Source organism: Egretta garzetta, unplaced genomic scaffold, assembly GCF_000687185.1.
Source record: "Egretta garzetta isolate BGI_Z169 unplaced genomic scaffold, ASM68718v1 scaffold13, whole genome shotgun sequence".
Taxonomy (NCBI): domain Eukaryota; kingdom Metazoa; phylum Chordata; class Aves; order Pelecaniformes; family Ardeidae; genus Egretta; species Egretta garzetta.
The window spans coordinates 2,170,887-2,190,041 of NW_009259239.1; the positions used below are offsets into that span (position 1 = coordinate 2,170,887).

The 19,155-nt window shown below is 41.1% G+C and overlaps 1 protein-coding gene across 1 annotated transcript; it reads left to right on the forward strand.

Annotated features, from left to right (window-relative positions):
- Nucleotides 1–506: 506 nt before the first annotated feature.
- On the forward strand, nt 507–16,753 carry TNFRSF11B (TNF receptor superfamily member 11b). The gene is given in 7 exon segments (XM_009635988.2): nt 507–542; nt 544–561; nt 563–622; nt 10,521–10,890; nt 14,477–14,671; nt 14,990–15,214; nt 16,365–16,753. Coding segments are annotated over 7 exon segments (1,293 nt in total).
- The last annotated feature ends 2,402 nt before the right edge of the window (nt 16,754–19,155 follow it).

The following is a 19,155-nucleotide window of genomic DNA, read 5'->3' on the forward strand; positions in this document are numbered from 1 at the left end:
GAGCCCTCTCCCTCCCTGGGAAATGGCAGCCCTGCGTGTGCTCAGGGGCCCTGAGAGCAGGCGGCCGCGCTGCTGCAGGGCCCTGGGGCGCAGCCTCCAGCCGTGATTTTTTAACCGTGCCTCCCATCAGCCTGGGGTGCTGAGGGAGCCGCTGACATCCCCAGGGCACGCGTCTCCCCTCCGAGCCAGCTGCTCAGGGGAGAGGGGGGGAGGACAGCCAGACAGCCAGACAGAGCCCAATTAAAACCCTCCCCTGGCCAGCCCCTGACACTCCCTCCTGCATTTTCCAGTCTGTGGTTAGAGCACTCAAAGGGTTCCATTAAGTCATCAAGTTTTACAGGTTCCTTAAAAAGAAAAAAAAAAAAAAAAAAAAAAATCCTTTTTCCTTGGAAATCTATTTTAGAGAGAGAAAAGTTTGGTCATGGTAGGGTATGAGTGATCAAAGCTGAGCCAAAGCTTCCTGTTACACCGGGACTATATATATATCGTGTCTTTAATGTTGGGGGATGTCAGCAGGCTGCTAGGAGACTGGAGCGGGAGCTGACTCTCTGCCTGATTTCCCAGCTCGCTGAGGTTTCTTCCACCGACCACAATGAACAAGTTCCTGTGCTGCACGCTTGTGGTAAGTCCCTTCAGAGAGGTAGATAGGCTTTAAGATGCATTACAGCTTCAGAGATCAGGCTGTAAAGACATACAGCTTTTCTTCCTGAGTTTTTTGGTTTGTTTTGTTTTGTTTTTTGTTTGGGTTTTTTGGGGTTTTGGTTTTTTTTTTTTTTGCCTTCTCTCCGTTTTCTTGGTAAATCCTTTTTGTTTCATCACACCGAGCTTTCCTGGTGAGGTTTGGAGTGCGACGGACACGTCCAGCTCCAGGGAGACAGCAGGGATTTTCATCCCATTCTTAAGGTAGTGGCATGATTTGCTTTTCTTTTGCCTTTTTTCCTATCTTCCTCTCTCCGTTTGTAAGGCTTCATCATACTGGGCTGACACAAAACACTGTATCTAGGAATGAATTTAGAAACTGTAGGCTGGGATGTTTGGTTTTGATTTACAAAAGCTCCATCCCCGCCTGTCTCTATAATCGTTGCTACAGTGGCACTGGTCGGTATTTGAGATACTGGGCTGGCTTTCTTACCCAGGAAAATCACTGCAAACTCCAGAAAAAAGCACAAGCATGTGGTGCTTGTTTTGGCTTAGAAAATTAAGCTTCAAGTGCAAGAAAGTGATGAATTAGTAGCTGTGTCTGTAGCTATTACAGAAAAAGTTGTGTTATTGAATCCGGTATAAACCCCTGCTTTAATAAGTTTTTGTTTACTTGATGATTGAGCAAGATACTCCTGGATGCAAGTTTAGAGATGTTAGCAATGCAGTAAATCTTTCAAAATGCCATTTAATCCATTTAGCTGCATGGAATCGTATATGATGTCAGATTAATTAAAACCTGCATACAGACTACAGATGCTGTGTAACATCTAGTTGGAGGCTATTCATCTTTTGGATAAGAAAACTTTCAAAGAAAAACATTAAAAAATAATATTCAGAGCAGGCTGTTATGCATGCCTGCACGGTAACTTGTTCCTAGGCTGTTTTAACGAGTACAGTGGCATTAATGTTGTGGCAGGGCGTTAGAACTGAGATCCATTTATTTTGAAAGCTTATTATAAATGCAACAAGATTTCCAGGATCCGATGAGTAATGCATGTTTATTACTCTCCGTACAACTTTCTGAAAGAGCTTTTTGAGAAACAAACCAAAGTAATTAATGGTGCAAGGGAAGCAAAAATTGTCAGTCTTGTGGTCAGCAAATTGAAACGCAGACGCAGGACAACTTTTTCATCTCACATATGATGGTGTGCCGTCTTTGTCTATAGGAAAGCACAGGAAGTTAGTCTGGGAATTTCAGCAATAGCCTATTATCAGCTTGGCTTCTTATCTGCAGCTGTCATAAAATAATCGCATCAGTATTTTGATTTTGATTAAATGTAATGTGCCTGTTCATGTTCTCCCACAAAGTAATAGCATTTGGTGAAGTTCAGCATAATCCTCTGGCAGATGAGTCTTGGAGCTGAAATATGTCAGCGGCAGGAGCACATACCAGAGAGCTTCATCATTCAACTCTTTTTTTATTATTATTATTTAAAAGCAATTTATTTAAAGTTATTGTGAAGTTTAAGTACTGTCAGTGAAGTTTAAGTACTGTCAGATGTGTTAGAGCTCAGGAAAGTAGCTTTAGTACCTCTTTTACAAGAACGCTTGTAAGAGGCACAACGGCAGTGCAAAGCTGTGTGTGTTTGGCTGACATACCTTAAACCTGGTTTGTAGACACCATACCTAAAAAAGACTCTTTGGACATGATGTACTTTCAGCCTTGGCCTTTTTGCTAAGGTTTCCGAAAGGGGACCTGATGTGGTGGTGCATGCATGTACGTGTTGTTTGCTGGAACACTAAAACTGCTTACAAACAGACAAGCGTTATGAAATCGGACTGAAATGAAAGAAATTCCCCAGAGCTGGATCTCATTACTTGTCACGTAACTATCTTGACCCTTAAACTTGACCTTTCTCTATTTTGGATCTCTGGGCACATGTGACATGCTTTTTCTGGCCGGCCTGTTGGGTTTGCTGTGTGTAGGCAGCAGTGGCTTTGCAGCCCGCGAGGGTAGGAGTTATCTTTCTGTCTGACTTACTTTCTGTCTGTCTGCATGTGTGTTGGTTAAAAATAAACCACCAAGGTTACCAGAAGAATTTTTAAAAGATATTGTCACAATTTAAATAACACCCACTGTTCAAATCTCACAGAAACTTTCGTTTTGTTCCTTCTGTATTTAACTTTTATGCTAGTAGATTTACTACTCTGACAGTCTTTGGGAGAAAACAACCTGTCTGCACATAGTACTGGACATACTGTTTCTTTAGCTAGTTGGACAGCTGTTAGTAATTCTGTTCAGTGCAAAGGCAGGCTGTAGTCATGGTGGTAACCTCCCAAGTTTGGGTTATCTCTAAACCTTGCTGTAATAATATGCTAAAATATGAGTTATGGATACGACACATCTTTTGGTGAGTAGCTAGTTAAGTCTTTTCTGTTTTCTCCCCCCACAAGCTTCCAGGCAAATGTAACCCGTATAAACGAAGACTTTCAATTTAGCACTTCTTTGATAAGATACAAAACTGCTCTTCAGCTGAAGATGAAATAGTAGTTTAGACCTGTAAGTTGGTTTGTGAATGACAACTAACGGTGCCTTACAAAGTCTGTACAAGATTTGAATTGTGGACATATTGCTTTACTGACAGAGGAATGAAGACAGTGGTTGATAGCCTCAGTTTTGAATACAGGTGGCTCAGGAGAGTCATTAGTTACCTTCCTTATGTGAAAGAGCAGCCTCCACTTTATAAAGCATCTTCCATATAAAAGGCGGTCCTGTTATGTCCAAAGTGAGTAGATTGCATTGAAGCAGTTGGCAGAATGGTGGAACAGCTTTATAAGCTAAACTCAAACCAGTGAAAACGACTCCATTTTCGCTTTCGCTGTGTTCTTGACGCTCAGCTGCGGTCTGCCAAAAGGTGCTTTGGCTGGGCTGTGCTCTAAGTGAGCCTGCCGCAGCTCCCGGGGTAAGCAGTACTTCATAGCTGTTGGCCCAAAGAGGTTACGTTTGGTGGTTGCATGGGGCCCCCCAGGACAGCAAGGTGAGGAGGATGAGAGTTGAGTGTCTCCCGGACAGATGGGAGCCATTTCTCCCTAGATGACAAATATTCCACAACAGTTATTTGCAATAGACAGCCATGGATCTGATCCAGCATGACACTGCCATGCACTAGATCTAGAGATACTGTGTTGATTTGACAAGCTATTGATCAGGAGGACCTCATTATTACCATTCAGTGCTCTATTTTGCCACTGGGATTTCTCTGGGGTCTGTGCATGTCTCCAGTGAGGCATTCTGCCTAAGGGCTGAGGGTGGGTGAAGGCCTCCTGCCTTAGCTTTGTCCAAATACTTTGTGTAGAAAGCAAAGTAGGAGAGTTGTGAGGTTTTACTTTGAACACAACACAAACACTAGGAGCAAGCTGACAGATGCCTTGAATGATTATTTATCACGCAGGAAAATATGCTTCGGAATAGTTGTGGAATGCAAAACAGAAACAGATTTATCTTTCTCAGCAAATTAAACATTCTCCTTTGGTCTACAACCCAAAACCACAAAGCCAAGCTATACAATAATATTTTCATATGCTGAAAAGCCACTTTCTTTTCTCTCACAAAGCAGTGATTTAAGGGGATGAAGCTTGAAGGATTTTTGCTTTATGCGCTTTGTCTTCCAGTTCATTTTAATTCAACAAGAAAAAGCAAGTGGCTCTTTGCCTTACATTTAAAGATGAAAGAAAAGGGCGTGTACTTTTTTCATGCCCAAGATCTGAAATGAAATTTTACAATCACATTATTTCTCTTTCAAAAGCATCTTCTAAGGGCTCAAATAAATGGACTGCACAGGCCTTTTATGTTAGATTGTGTATGCTGACATAAAAAGGTGGTATGGAAAAATACTGCTTCAGGCCTTATGTGTTGAGTGACAGAATCAAAGAATTGCTTTTTAACCTTGGGTAATTCATTTTGAGTAAGTTCTCAGTATTTACTTGCATGACACTGACTTACACTAGACTTGTATTTCAGCCCAATTCCTCACACAGAGATGGCATCCTGAGAGGTACCCAGGATTTGGCCCAGGGAGATGGATGAGGACTGAGTTTTTCAGTCCTTTCAGAACTAAGCTCATGACACTAGAACTGAATTTCACCCAATAGGGTGATAGATGTAGCTAACGATACCAGATTTTGTTTTGGTTTTGTTTTGTTGTAATTATTTTGTTACTGATAGCATTTCATACTCATAGAACAAAAAAACCCCAGCCTTTGAGACTTTTTTTAAACTGAGCCTTGCATTTCACTACCCCTAGGAAAACTGTTTGCAGCTGAGTGCACTCTGAATCAGACTAACAGTTAATTTGTTGAGATGAACAACACACTGAGTATCATTGGTTTCCATCGGTCTTGGGATATAAAGGATTTGCTTGGGGTTTAAAATTGAAAGAAACTGCCTAGATATTTTCAGTCCATTCCCCAGCTCTTCCAGGAAAACAAATGGTGTATTTGCTTTCAGAAATGCATTGAGAGCTATATTTAAACTACTTGGGTTTCTTGCACCTGCTTCTCAGTAAAAGGCTGTTCTGAAACTTCCTCTGGCGAGAGAATCCCCCTTTCATTTGCCAGCATTATCCTTTAACGGAGAAAGTTCTTCTCTCTCCGTGTGCTCAAAGTCTGTCTGTATTGAATTTTTAGGTACTGTTTTGACTTGCCAAGCTACTGAACAAGGCAAGATCTTCTTCAAGACGAAGCTCTCCATTTCCTTCTAAACTTTCTCAGTACCTCTTCCAGGCTGAATTAACCTTTCCTAAACAAGGATGAAGAGAATTTCACGCAGTCTTCTGAATGACAAATCCATGACTTTCACCAGGTGTAGCGCTGATGGACTCCAGCTTTGGTTTCTTAAGGGTTAAAGGGTGAACATGCCCATTGCCCCTACTTCTGATTCCAGTAAACTGAAGCCAGACTTCTAGTTTCTTCCTCCTTTCAAACTGGAACATGCTGCCTTCTCCAGCAAGAGCAAAACAGGCCAGTGCCAGCATGATTACAGAAGAAATCCTGCTTTCTGTGAATCTTTTGGGAAGACCAATGTTCAGAACTAGTACGTTCTGATCATGGCATTTTCATGTGCTCAAATAGTGCTATTTCTTACAGCAGAGATTCAGGTATTTAGTACATAGCCCACCTTTAAGTGTGGGCATTCAGGTCAATCAGAGGTTTTATGTGGCTGAGAATCTGCTACTAAGTTGGTCATAGCGTAGTTTAGGAGGAGAAATGTCAGGAATGACATAAAATGCATTTAATTACCATTTGAATTTGATTTGGGAACATGCTTTTGAAGGGCCTTTCCCAATCATCCTTATTTACTGTATTTTAGTTTGCACATCAGAGCAGACTTGGAGTCCACAAAGTGGATTTACAAAAGTAAACTGGATTGATGAAAGTAAATCCAGGGACGGACTCCAGAGACGCACCAGATGCACTGTAACCACTAATGCACGTTCAGTCCGTGAGAGCAGACTGAAGTTAGTCCAAAATACCCCTCTGAATCATGCATAAAGTGGATGTCAGGTGCTCGGCGCCATCTGTTTTGCTCTACAAATCTGCTGTAACAGGTGATCCAACTTGCTAATCTAAGCACAAATTCAGCCTGTCTTAGGCCAGGAAAAAGGACAATTTAGTGGAGTTCCCCTCTAGCTTATTCTGTGAGCTGGGGGACAAGAAGAGTCTTTTCATTCTGTTTGTGCCAAGTTGCTGCTGTAAAACTAATAAAAATTATACTTAATAACCTTCCACCATTCTTCCTGCATTTTTGCGAAACTTCTGAAAGATAGATTGCTTTTACTTTGGCACTTGATGCAGGCTCAAGGATAACTTCTGATATTCAGGTTGCATATTAATATTCAGAACACTCACGTGTGCTAGGTGTTTTCCACCTGCATAGAAGACAATCTTGCAGATCTATTCTCTTAAGTATTATTAAGGGACTTACAGTTGTATGAAGAAGTGTGGTATTGGGGATTGAAGTCTAGAAATCTACTTAACAATGGCTGTACTGGGTCTAAGAAAAAACTAGTCCAGAAGAAATGCCCTAAAAAGCCCCATATGCTGCCTATGGCAAGGGCTGATAACTGATGCATAGAGGAGATGGAAGAAAAAGGCAGAAAAATAGTGATATTGTTCCAAAACACTCCCCCAGACTCAAGCAATTTGTGGTTTGGGATTTCCTGAAACAAAAGTTGATGTTTATGTTTAATCGACCTTTATTATTTTCCATCATTGCTATGACAAGTAACATTTTGAACTCAAGCATTTACAATGTCCCGTGGCAGTGAGTTGCACAGCTCACTGTACTAGTAGGATCACAGTCACCGAATGGTAATAATAATGGTAGTCTTGCTCTATGCTAAAAATGATGTATAAAATGTTCTGGTAAAATACTGAGATACCAGTTGCATTCATAGCTTTACTTTGACTAAAGACTCTTTTGTCATGATAGTTTACTAAATAAAAGAGTTGGATCCTGCACCCATATGGCTCAGCCACTGATGGATGGATTATTGCAGCTACATACCACGTGTTTCTGGAAAAGAAGGGAAGACCGGTGTGATGTGCTTTTTCTTTTAAAAACACAAAGGAAAAATCAAATGCAAAGACTGATCGTCCTTTTAGTGATGCTGATTTATTAATCCTATTATTATGGTTATTGGTTATGCTCATTTAGATTAATAGTATTCTGGTTGCCATTAATAGTTCATAGCTATTGGTACTTCCAAAGGCAAAACTTCACATGGTCTCACACACGTATTGTTCGAGTATTTTTTTGATCAATTTTTTAAATCAATTACTCTCAAATTATGTTGAATTGTTTTCAGTTTTTAATGGCTTGCTTCACATAGCCGTAGATTCTTCGGGAAGCAAGTGCCTCCATTTTTCCCTATAAACCCCCATGCTCTCATACCCTGACTATTGAATTTGAATTATTTTTAATCCTGAATCATTCCCTGCAGCAAAACTTCTCACTTGCTTCATATATGACTTCCAATATAAATGGTTGAGTAAGGAAAACAGAGAAAATCTTGTTGTTCTTGCTTCTGCACATCGAAGAGGGGAGTCACAAAATGGTCCATGTAACCGTCCAGAACCTGAAAATGTGTCACCAAGGGCAGAGCCACCACCCAGAGGAGCAGATGCTGCTGCAGTGGCAGCCTGGGGATTGTTGGGAGCCGTGCACTGCAGAGAAGGAAACCTGGTGTTTCTGCACAAGGTTGTGCTGCCCGCATGTCTGGTTACCGTCCCTAATCATTTTCACACACATATTGTTCAAGTATTCATCAGTGTTCAAGATTTTCACCTGCATTGGGTATTGTCTTGGGTTTCCACAGACATCTGCATGAACTGTGGGTTGATGCTTGTTTTTGTGGCATCTGTGCCGCATGATGCAGCCTGTTATGCTCTGCGGAGGGAATGCGTGTGTCCATGCAAGTCTTGGACTCTGGGATCGTAGAATCATATAGAATCATAGAATCATTTGGTTGGAAAAGACCTTTAAGATCATCGAATCCAACTGTACTTGTCCGCTACTAAACCATGTCCCTAAGCACCCAGTCTACCCATCTTTTAAATACCTCCAGAGAGAGTGACTCAACCATTTCCCTGGGTAGCCCATTCCAGTGAAGAAATTTTTCCTAATATCCAATCTAAATGTCCCCCAAAGCAACTTGAGACCATTTTCTCTTGTCCTATTGCTTTTGACTTGGGAGAAGAGACCAACACCCACCTCACTACAGCCTCCTTTCAAGCAGTTGTAGAGGGCGATAAGGTCTCCCCTCAGCCTTCTCTTCTCCAGGCTAAACATCCCCAGTTCCCTCAGCTGCTCCTCATCAGACTTTTGCTCCAGACCCCTCACCAGCTTTGTTGCCCTTCTCTGGACATGCTCCAGCACCTTGGTGTCCTTCGTGGAGTGAGGATGCTGTATTATCTATTACTGATTAAAAACCGTAGAAGAAAACCTGACCTTTCACATCAACAATTAATGGCATTGCCAGGACTTCCTTATTACTAGAGTAATAGCTGTAGATTTACCAAGGGTGGGTGCATTTTTCGTCAATGGAAAGCCACTCACTATTAAAAAATGTGCTGCGCCCTCTTGTTAAATAGATCACATGAAACAGATCCAGTCATTTAAGAAAAATGGAGCGGTACATCAAACTTCAATGAGTAATAAGGAATTTCTCACAATGGAAGAGATTGTGCATTGAGACCACAAGAAAAAGTGGAATCTTCACCTGTAGAAATCACAGACCGGACAAGTTACAGGGCTTAGCCAAGGGTAATTAGAAGAGGCTGTGGGGAATATCCATACTATCTGCATTTCATTCTTCAGCCTAAGTATAGCTGTATAAAAAGTGGATTCCTAGACAGGCAACAGGAGAATGCACTTAAGAACAGTCTCTAAGGCAGTAAGAGTTCCTAATTTAGGCACCTAATATTACTTGGTGCAAATGCTATGACTTGTGTTAATGCAGATGAACGATTAAATTGTCCTTTCCAACATTAATAATACTATCATTTAACAAGTGCCATGCTGTGGCAGAAGTGAGGCCCTTAGATGAAGCCTCTTCAGGAAATATAGAGTCTGAATGAATAAAAAGAGTTAATTCTACTTACACTTTGGGGACATCTGCATTGGAAAAGAGGAAAATATGTTCTTGAAATTGAATTGGCAATTCTGTATTAGCTGACTGCGATTAAAATAGCAACAAAGGCAAGTCAGTTGGATCTGTAATTTGAATGGATACATGGAAAAAAAAAATCTTCATTCAGAGCCAGTTTACTTCATCTTTATAAAATGCACAAATTTTAGAAGAGAAGTGGCAGGTCGGTCATGCAGTGCTGGGACAGGGCTGGGTTCCCAGTGGGGAGGGTGAGTTGCCGCGTGGGGCTCAGGGTGGAATGTGGGGAGTAAACATGAGAGTTATTTTTCTGATAAGCTGCCAGAAGCACAGAACCAAATTTGCCGTTACAAGACCAACGTGACATGATAGGGAGGTTGTCTCTGCAGAAGGGCAGGGTCATCTCAGATTGCTAGGTCCCAAATCACACCAGCAAAGCAGGCTGTTGCAGGCAGCCGGAGTGTAGCAGTCATCACGCGTGCCGGTACTGAACCAGGTCCTCACAACAGCCCTAAGCCTGTGGTTTTAGATGGGAAGTGAAAGCATTAACCAGGCCTCTTCCAGCTTGTGTGATTAAGTCCTTAATGTACCCTTCATGAACATTCTTTACTTGTGTCCGAAGCTGCATCTTCATACTTGACGTAGCTGCCACGCTGCTGCATTTCTGTGCAAGATTAAATGGAAGGCATTAAAAAGTAACCTATATTGTTCAAGCCATTCGTTGCTGGTAAAAAGAAATATTGTAAGGAATCACCTTTAAAGGTATCTGTGGTAATGGTGCAGTACGCTGGTCAGATTTGGATGCTCGGATACCATTTCTTTTGCACCTGAAGTACTTGTTACTTAAGAACATGGGAGTGCATAATCGCCACCTTGCTGTGCATCAAACGTGTTGCCAGTGAGACTAATAGGCCAGGTTCTCTGGTGCCAGGTGATATTAAAAGGGTGTAAATGGGAGAAGAATAGGATCTATATCTCTGGAAGAACAAGGAAGTACTTACGTCGAGAAGATTTGCTGGATAAGATCCTAAAATTTTCCCATTCTAAGATAGAGATGGGAGAGTCTGGATGCTGGCTGGTATTTTATAAATTTCTAATGAAAACATTTTTTTGAAGGTAGCAATGATTACACTCATAAAGTCATTAAAATGTAGGTTTCTTTGCGACCGTGGTGCTCCCCGGAACTAAAGTGTTTTATTTTCCTCTTGCTAGCTCTTGGACATTGCTGTTAAGTGGACCACCCAGGACGACTCTTCCCCCAAGTATTCCCATTATGACCCAGGGACATCTCATCAACTGCTGTGTGACCAGTGCCCTCCTGGGAGCTACGTAAAACAGCACTGTACAGCCACCAGCCCGACGCAGTGTGCCCCATGCCCGGATCAGTACTACGCCGAAGAGTGGAACAGCAACGATGAATGCCAGTACTGCAGCGCCGTTTGCAAAGAGCTGCAGTATGTCAGGCAGGAGTGCACCAGCACGCAGAACCGCGTCTGCGAGTGCGTCGAAGGCAGATACCTGGAGCTTGAGTTTTGTTTAAAGCACACGGAGTGTCCTCCCGGATTTGGCGTTGCACAGCCAGGTATGTACCGCTTGTCAATACTTAATTAGAGCCCTACCGCACGTCAGCGACTCGTGGCAGTTACAAGATTAGGAAAGAGGCTCGTCCAGATGAAATTACAGGACAGTAAATTGTAAAGCCAATTGAACCTGTTCCGAGTCTGCATCATTTGGACTGTAGCCAAAGGAACATTTCTCAGTGGAATACCCTGCTCCTACTGTAATATATAACTTAATGGCAGCAGCAAATGTAGCAAATTGCACTCTAATGAGAAACATGATGGATTGCCTCTTTTAAAGGAACATTATCTGGAATGTAGTATTTGTGTCTGTGATAAATAATAATGTTTTTCATTTTGAAATCTGCTGTTTCAAGCAACTGTATATCTTGACAAACACCAGGAACACTACATGTTTGACGCCAAGTGTGTAATTATAACAGTATTAATATAGCTCTAGCATCACAGCAATATGTGGTAATAATTAATTATCAGCATCCTAAGTGGAACTCCTAGGGAAACTGTTACCATTATCAAGCAAACAACCATTTCTTTGTCAAGCGGGCTGGCATTGTGCTGTATGTCTGGTGGGGATACAGAGCTAAGTGGTGCTTTTCGGTGGAGTGTATTCTTCATTTAAGACAACATAAATGGTTAAACCAATAATAAGTTCTTCTGTCAAAACAAAATACATCATTTATCATTTGGCAAATGTCATGGCCCAGTTTAGCTCTAGTATTTAATGCAGCCTGAAAGAACTGTAAACTGTCATTGTACCGGAGATTGATAACTGCCCAGAGAAGAGCACTGAGGAAGGGAATGCAGAAACTCAAAGCGTCTCAGACACGAACCCGTAGGCAACCAATCTCCAGACTACAGAATTACTTCCCTAGGAATTGCATATATACAGTGAGAAACACTAGGGCTGTCCTTTACATTTTAGAGCTATGCTGAACGACAGGTCAGAGTCCTTTCTCGTGTTATGAACATATCGTTGGAGAACAACTTTGATGTAAGGAGTAATCTTGCTGCTGTAGCTGCTCACTATTCCCCTAGTAATTGGCTAACTAAGCACTACCCTGGTGCTCTTGCCACTGCTAAGCATTTCCACTAGCAGTTACCACATTTCTGTATTATAAACCTTCATTAACCTAAATCGCTGTACCCAGGGGCTTGGGTTAATGGGGTTCCACCATACCTCAGCAGCAAGTCAAAAGGGGACAGAAACAAAGTTCTCAGAAAGCCCGTTTGGGAAGCAAGCAAAGAAGCATAAATTCTTCAAGCAGCCAGCCAGCTGCATCCCTGCGAGCACAGTGAAACTGTGGCAGGCAATTTTGAATCCCTCAGTTCAAAATGAAACAAGCTTCGGAAGAAGATAAATTGTTGAATTGTGCAATTCATTGGAAAGTTGGTTTCCAAAAGGCCATCATAATGAACCAGCTAAACCCAAGCAGACCTCAAACAAGGAATGAAAACATTGTAAAAATAATCGCATCCCCCCCCGTGTCTGTAGTCCGTTTTTGAGGCGGGGCATTGACTAAGAATTTAATAAGCATGGACCACACTGTGTTCCTGCTTTCTGCCATATGATAGCCTTGAACTTTGTAACGATGTAAATTCAGGTGAAATAAAACCCAAGTGTAGAAAAATATGCTTCCACTGCCACGCAGGGAGATGGTGTGGTCCAGTGTCTCATTCAAAGCTTAAAGCATTAGAAATCTGTTTCCCCACTGCCGGTCACTCATGATTACGTTGGGCAGATCACTTTACTTTGGTAGTCCCCTTTTGTGAGTGGAGAGTAAGGTTTTGTTCCTTCCTGCCCTGTACGTGGCAGAGTTCTTAGCAGCAGCATGCTGGGGAAGCAGCGCTGCTGCGAGGCTGCGCTACCTCCCTGTCGGCAGCTGCTGTTTCCCTGGGGAGAATGGGGGATTCCAGGCGGTTTGTGCCCTGAACAAGAGCAGCCAGATAAGCAGTGAAGAAGAAGCTGGCAAAGCTGGGAGGTGACTTTCAGCTCAACCCTGAGATTCCAGGGTTTATTTCCCTCTTGTGCCGCAAAGGTTATATGGGAAGCTCTGAGCAGAAGGTTGTACCGTTTGCAGGGACTCTCCTGTCTTCCCCTTCCTCGCTTCCACACCAGCAGCGTGTCTGCAGCAGGGAAAGTTGCTAAAAATTCAGACTCCTCAGCAAAGCTAATTGCTGCCTGCTCAGGCGCAGGTGTTGGCTGGAGTTCCGTACGGCCAGCCCAGAGCTGCAGGCAGCGCACACTGTGCAAGAAAACGCAAGGGCAGAGGCTGCTGCTGCGGGTTGGGCGCTGCCTGTGGGATGTGGAGGATTTGGGGGGCTGGCAGTATACGGGGTCTCTGATTTTCAGATGCACAACTAAAAAATTCTCCTTTGTTTTCACTTGCTGTCTGATGAAAGAAGTGCTAGGTTGGGTGTACGCAAGTATTACTCTTTATTTCACGGCTGGTTGAAAATGGGAGATTTGTACTCTTTTTCTCTAAGGAAATGCCCCACATAAATAAAATTTACTTAAAAGCCAGCATTAAAATAAGCATCCATGTGTAAATACTTGCAAAATACACTAGATGGAGGCATTTTCTTATTCAAATATAATTTCCAATTATTTCCAAAGAATTTTAAGCATGTGCTTAAGTTCATGTTCAATAATGCAGTATTAGATACTAGACTTTAGGCACTTGCTTAAATGTTGGCTGAATAAAGATGAATTAAGAGTGAATATACAGCATTTATTGGTGCTGTTATTTTCCTGTCGCTGGTACTTAGGCTGTTTGCGCTGTTTCAGATTTCATGCATTAATTTTCTTCCTCTTTGTCAGTGTGACAGAATCGTATATTGTCCTTCTATTGTTGTATCATATATTTGATTCTGAAGAAAAACTATGCTTTATAAAAGTAAAACACCAAGCAGAACACATCTATGTGCATTAAATATTTTTGCTATATTGGAGAATCTACTTTCTTTGCTTTAAACAATATTTTATTCAAGCCCAGAAAAAAGTTCAGAAATGCTACTGAAATTCTATTTTCCTGTATAATTTAATATTTGAGCAGGGAAAATACTTTTCAGAGGGTCTGTAGTTGCTGTTTAGTTGGGTTATATTTTTAGCTAGAACTAAAGCAACCCATTTGAGTAAGGTTCTGGGCAGATACCACAGAGTACAATTTAGTGCAGTTTCTTCTGCCATTTAATTATTTTACAGAATATTGGTACAGTTGAAGGATGAAGGTCGGACATTATGTATTGTCGAATAGACTCAAGTGATTAGTGATTTAAAGATATTACTTTACTAAATTACTGGTCTAATCAGTAATTACTGGTTTTAAAGTTGGCAACAAGTGTAGGCAAGAGTACTATTCCTCTATTACTCCAGCAGGAACATCATTCTCACAAAGAATCCTGTTTTGTTTTTAAAAATTAAAGTGGGGTTTTTTTTTCTAAATGTGTTTCCTTCATAGTTCAGAAATTCAAAAAGCAGAAGCATGACAATTTGGGGAGGAATATTTTCTTTTATTTTTGTATTCTTGTCTCTTTTTTTCACAGTTGAGGTTATATGTAATTGGACGCATTGTTTTCCCATTTCCACAGGTACCCCTGAGAGTGACACCGTATGTAAGAGATGTCCAGAAGGATTTTTCTCGAATGAAACATCATCCAAAGCACCCTGCCTAAAGCACACAAACTGTAGTGCACTGGGTTTCAAAACAGCATTGAAGGGAAATGCAGTTCGTGACAATGTCTGTCAGGAAAATACAGATACGGCATCTCAAAAATGTGGAATAGGTATGTATCGTATTAAGGAAGAGTGCTCTGAAAACATACCGTTAGTTACAGTTAAAATTAATGTGTCAGCATTTATGATTAAAATATCTAGCTTGTTAGCCATTTGCCTGCTCTGGTGATGGCCATGGTAGAGGTTTAGTTATTGTAGATCAGAGCAAATGGAACTCAAGCACAGAGAGTGACAGCCAAACCACTTCTTGGTTTGTTTTTTAAGCATTTTTTTCTTATCATCCTTGCTACTTGCTTTTTCTTTTCCCCCCAGAGACAAGCAGGGTAACAGAGATCAGAACAATTGACACACTGTTTTTCTAATTTCAGATGTAACCCTGTGTGAGGAGGCTTTGTTCAGGTTTGCTGTTCCTACCCAGCTCACACCTAACTGGCTGAACATACTGGCAGACAGTTTGCCCGGGACAAAGGTTAGCCCAGAAAATATCGAAAGGATTAAACAAAGGCACAGTTCTCAGGAGCAGACCTTCCAGCTTTTGAAATTATGGAAGCAGCAAAACAAAGAACAGGACTTGGTCAAGAAGATTATTCAAGGTACCTTATTTTGATAGCACGTATATTAAAAGCAACCTTTTAAATGGCATTTTAAAAATTGCTTGGGATCAAATACCTCCTGGTGACGTGATATGCTGTGAGGAGGACCTGCAGGGCTTCACTGAGATTTTTTGATGCAGTAAGCACAGTGAAGTCGAGGGGAAGCAGGAAGAGAATTCAGCTTCTCCTGCTCCGTTGAGGACTGATTTCCTCCCAGACTTGTAGCCCCCTTGGGAGCGTGTGTGGTGTCACAGCCAAGATCCCTTTTGAGACTGCACAACATATGAAGAATTTTGATCAAGTGGGGAAAACGTTTCCTACTGTTATACCCGAGCAGTGGCTGTTGTGGTTAGAGGGAGCTGGATGCCTGCAGCTGAGAGCGCAATTTGTTTCTATAAAGCGGAGGTTGACAGCTCAGACTCGGACATCTACTCATGGAACGGGGACGCATGGGAGTGAGGAATGGGCAGATAGGCTTTCCCTTCTGCTTCCCTCCCGGTACCTATTTGTCATGCCAGTTCACCACTTACTTTGTGCTGAATCTGCCAAGACAGGTGTCAAAGGTGAAATAGTGCTGCAGTGTTAACACCACGGTTTTCATGAGAGTCAGGCCAACTCTTTTCGTGTAAGCCACCATCAACAACCGCCACATTCAAACGACCTTCTGTCCACTCAGAATAGCCTTGAAAAACGCTGCAGAAATGGTTTCTTTCCCCTCTGCTTTTTAGTATGTATGCTTATGTCAGACGGTGAAGTGTCTAGAATACTTCAAAAAACAAAATGGTTATTTTAGCAAAGCTTGCCTCGACTTTTCTGAAGAAAAGCAACACTTTCATTCACTGGAACCAAGTATTAGGAGTCCTACCACATACATAGAACATTTTACGAGATAGATGAAACAAGCGTGTAGCAGTAAATACTTGCTATGAGCTTTGTTTGTAATTTGGGGCTGTTTGTATCTGCAAAGTTAGTTCTTAAGTGCGTTTCGTAATTGGAGCCTAAAAAAAGGCATTGTTGAGAGAATTATTTGAAAAGAAGTAAAAAACAAAAATTGGGAAGGAATATTCACCTTGAAATTTTGGAGTTTTTTTGCAGGCTATGGTAAAGTGATGCGTCGTACTTACCTGTCTTTTCTTTTTGCTTTCTATAGATATCGATCTTTGCGAAAATAGTGTCTTAAAGCATATTGGCCACCCAAACCTCACCTTTGAACATCTGAACACACTGATGGCGAGTTTACCAGGCAAGAAAGTGGGAAAAGAAGATATCGAGCGCACAATGAAACTATGTCAACCTACAGAGCAAGTTCTGAAGCTTCTCAATCTGTGGAGAATAAAGAATGGCGACCAAGACACCATTAAAGGTTTAATGTATGGACTGAAGCACTTGAAAACATACCACTTTCCAAAACGAACCATCCAAAGTCTGAAGAAGGTGATTAAGTTTCTTCACAGATTTACAATGTATAGATTATACCAGAAACTCTTCTTAGAAATGATAGGGAACCAAGTTAAATCAGTGAGAGTAAGATGTGTCTAATTCAAGATATTTTTCATTCTCCACTGACTATTTTTCGCTAATTACTGCCAGCAGTAATTAAACTGGAACGTTGTTTCCCTACGTTATGTCTTACTATTTATAGAAATGCCTGACTGGAATAGCTCTAAGGCTTTTGCAGTGGTTTTGGAGGTTTGGTTTTTTTTTTTTTAAATAAAATCACTTTTGTAAAAGCTATTAACCTGTTGATAACACTAAGAGCCTGATTCTGCATTCTTGCACATTCAGAGTTGAAAAGCCCCACTATAGTCACTAGATGAGAAAAGAATGCCGGACCAGGCTCTGCTACAGTATTTGCTATTTATATTCTTTGAGGAATAAACATTTTTGTTGTACATATTTATTAAGTTAAATGGAAATGAGACTGAATTTTAGGAAGAGAAATGAAGAGCACACTGTATATTTTCTAGTTAAACAAAAATGATCCCATATATTTTTCTGGCAAAATTTTGTAGCATGCTCTAAGAGTTATTAATTTCTTTACATTTTGTATTTAAAAAAGTATTATTGCTTAGTTTTATTTGTATAAGTTGTGGTATCTTTTGGTAGGGATGTTTTAATTTATCCAATGATTTTAACTCAAATACAGTGAAAATATAGCGTAAGTGACCTGAATATTTAAATATTCTGTGAGGAAGTGAATGTACCATATTTAAGAAGCTGGATTTTTATATAGAATTTCATAATCTTATTTTATAAAACAATTAAATTTTTCGGTTTACTTTTTGACTGGCGTTTTACTCTTGACTCTGAAGTAGGAACTAATAACAAAGACTGACCGTGTGGATTTCAAGCCTTATCTTGGGCTTGGCTCTCTGCTATTCCCTGTTTGGTCTAGTTGTTAATACATGAGCCAAGTAAATATTGACCACCACTGGCCTTTCATGGTCACTGTGCAGGTGTAAAAGAAGGTAAAAAGTATTAAAGCTTCTAGTTTGGAGGGCCCAGACGGTTGCGATATAACTGCTTATAACTCCATGGACGCATTTGGCCCAGCATCACGCTTGGCCCGCTGTCATTCTTGGAGAGCTCACAACCTTTGCCCTAACCACAGCTTGTAATTTCATGGAGGAAAGATGATGCACGGCCCTGACGGGCTTGGAAAGCCTCACATATTGCCACTATGTTTAAAGGAAGGGAGCACGGAGAGGTCACACACACACAAAAAATAATCATTTACCATTGCCCTCAGCTACAGAATGAGGCACCTGCAAAGAGATGGGCCCCCAAGAAAGGGAATAGGCAGGGTATGAGCGTTGTTATCAAAAGCTCACATAATTTTAAGGACTGGTGACCATTCACAGTGCAAGCCAAAGGCTTCGGTGGCTGCAGAGAGAGACTCTACTCTTGTTTTTTTCTTTCAAGCACGCGAACAGAGCCTGAGTATTCAACATACTCTCCTCCCTTGTGTAAAGGAAGGAAAAGCCATCAGCATTTAGCTTTGTATGACAAATATTCCTCTATTACAGATGAGAGGATCTTAAGCAAAGAAAGCGGAAGAGATTCCTGGTAGATATGATAGGTGCTCATCAGAAGTGCTCTCCTTACAGAGAATACAAATGGGACACATTGCTTTAAAATACTTGGGTTTCATTTTTCACTGAATTCTCACATCACTTTTTGTATCAAAAGGAATAAGCTCCCTTTTATATTTCACATGCTGTATATTAGCATCTCATTTATCAGTGTAGGTGAGAAATGGTGCCGAACACACACACAAAAATCCTGGTTTTGTGGTGATTCATTTGAAATAATTCACATACTTTTACAACAGAAACTGGTTTTACATATAATTAAAAGATGATAACAACAGAGTCTCAAATTTGCAAAATCGAGACCAGATGTTTCCATGACTCTGCCAGGTGTGGAGGTTTGGGGTGTTGTAGGTATTAAAACGAAAATAATCATCTTACTAGCAGCGAAACGAAGAGGATCCCACACACCTCTTACAATAAAACACTTCTATCCTAATCCTTTCCGCATTAGCTCTGTTTAATACAACAATTTAGCAACTGGTAGTATAGTTATAGTATCAAGTAGTAATACAGTTAAAAATGCATCAGTGGAATCACTTTCACAGAGCTATTGGCTAGAGAAAAGCGCAGCTGCTTCTCAGTACGTGGTACTGTTTTTAATTTATACATTTATACTTCCATATTCCAACTAGTTACATGTAACTCTCATAAATAACACTAAATGTTTGTGGCCCTTCACAAATGACAATACCAAGGAAGGTGCTGAGAGCCAGAGTATAGTTCATGCTATAGCTGCCGTATGAACATGCTATACTTAACTTCAGCAGGGTATAGCCTTGACTGGATTTCCTGGGAAACTTTAGCAATAAACTATTACCTGTGACTTTTAAAATAGCTTTCCCCCCCCCC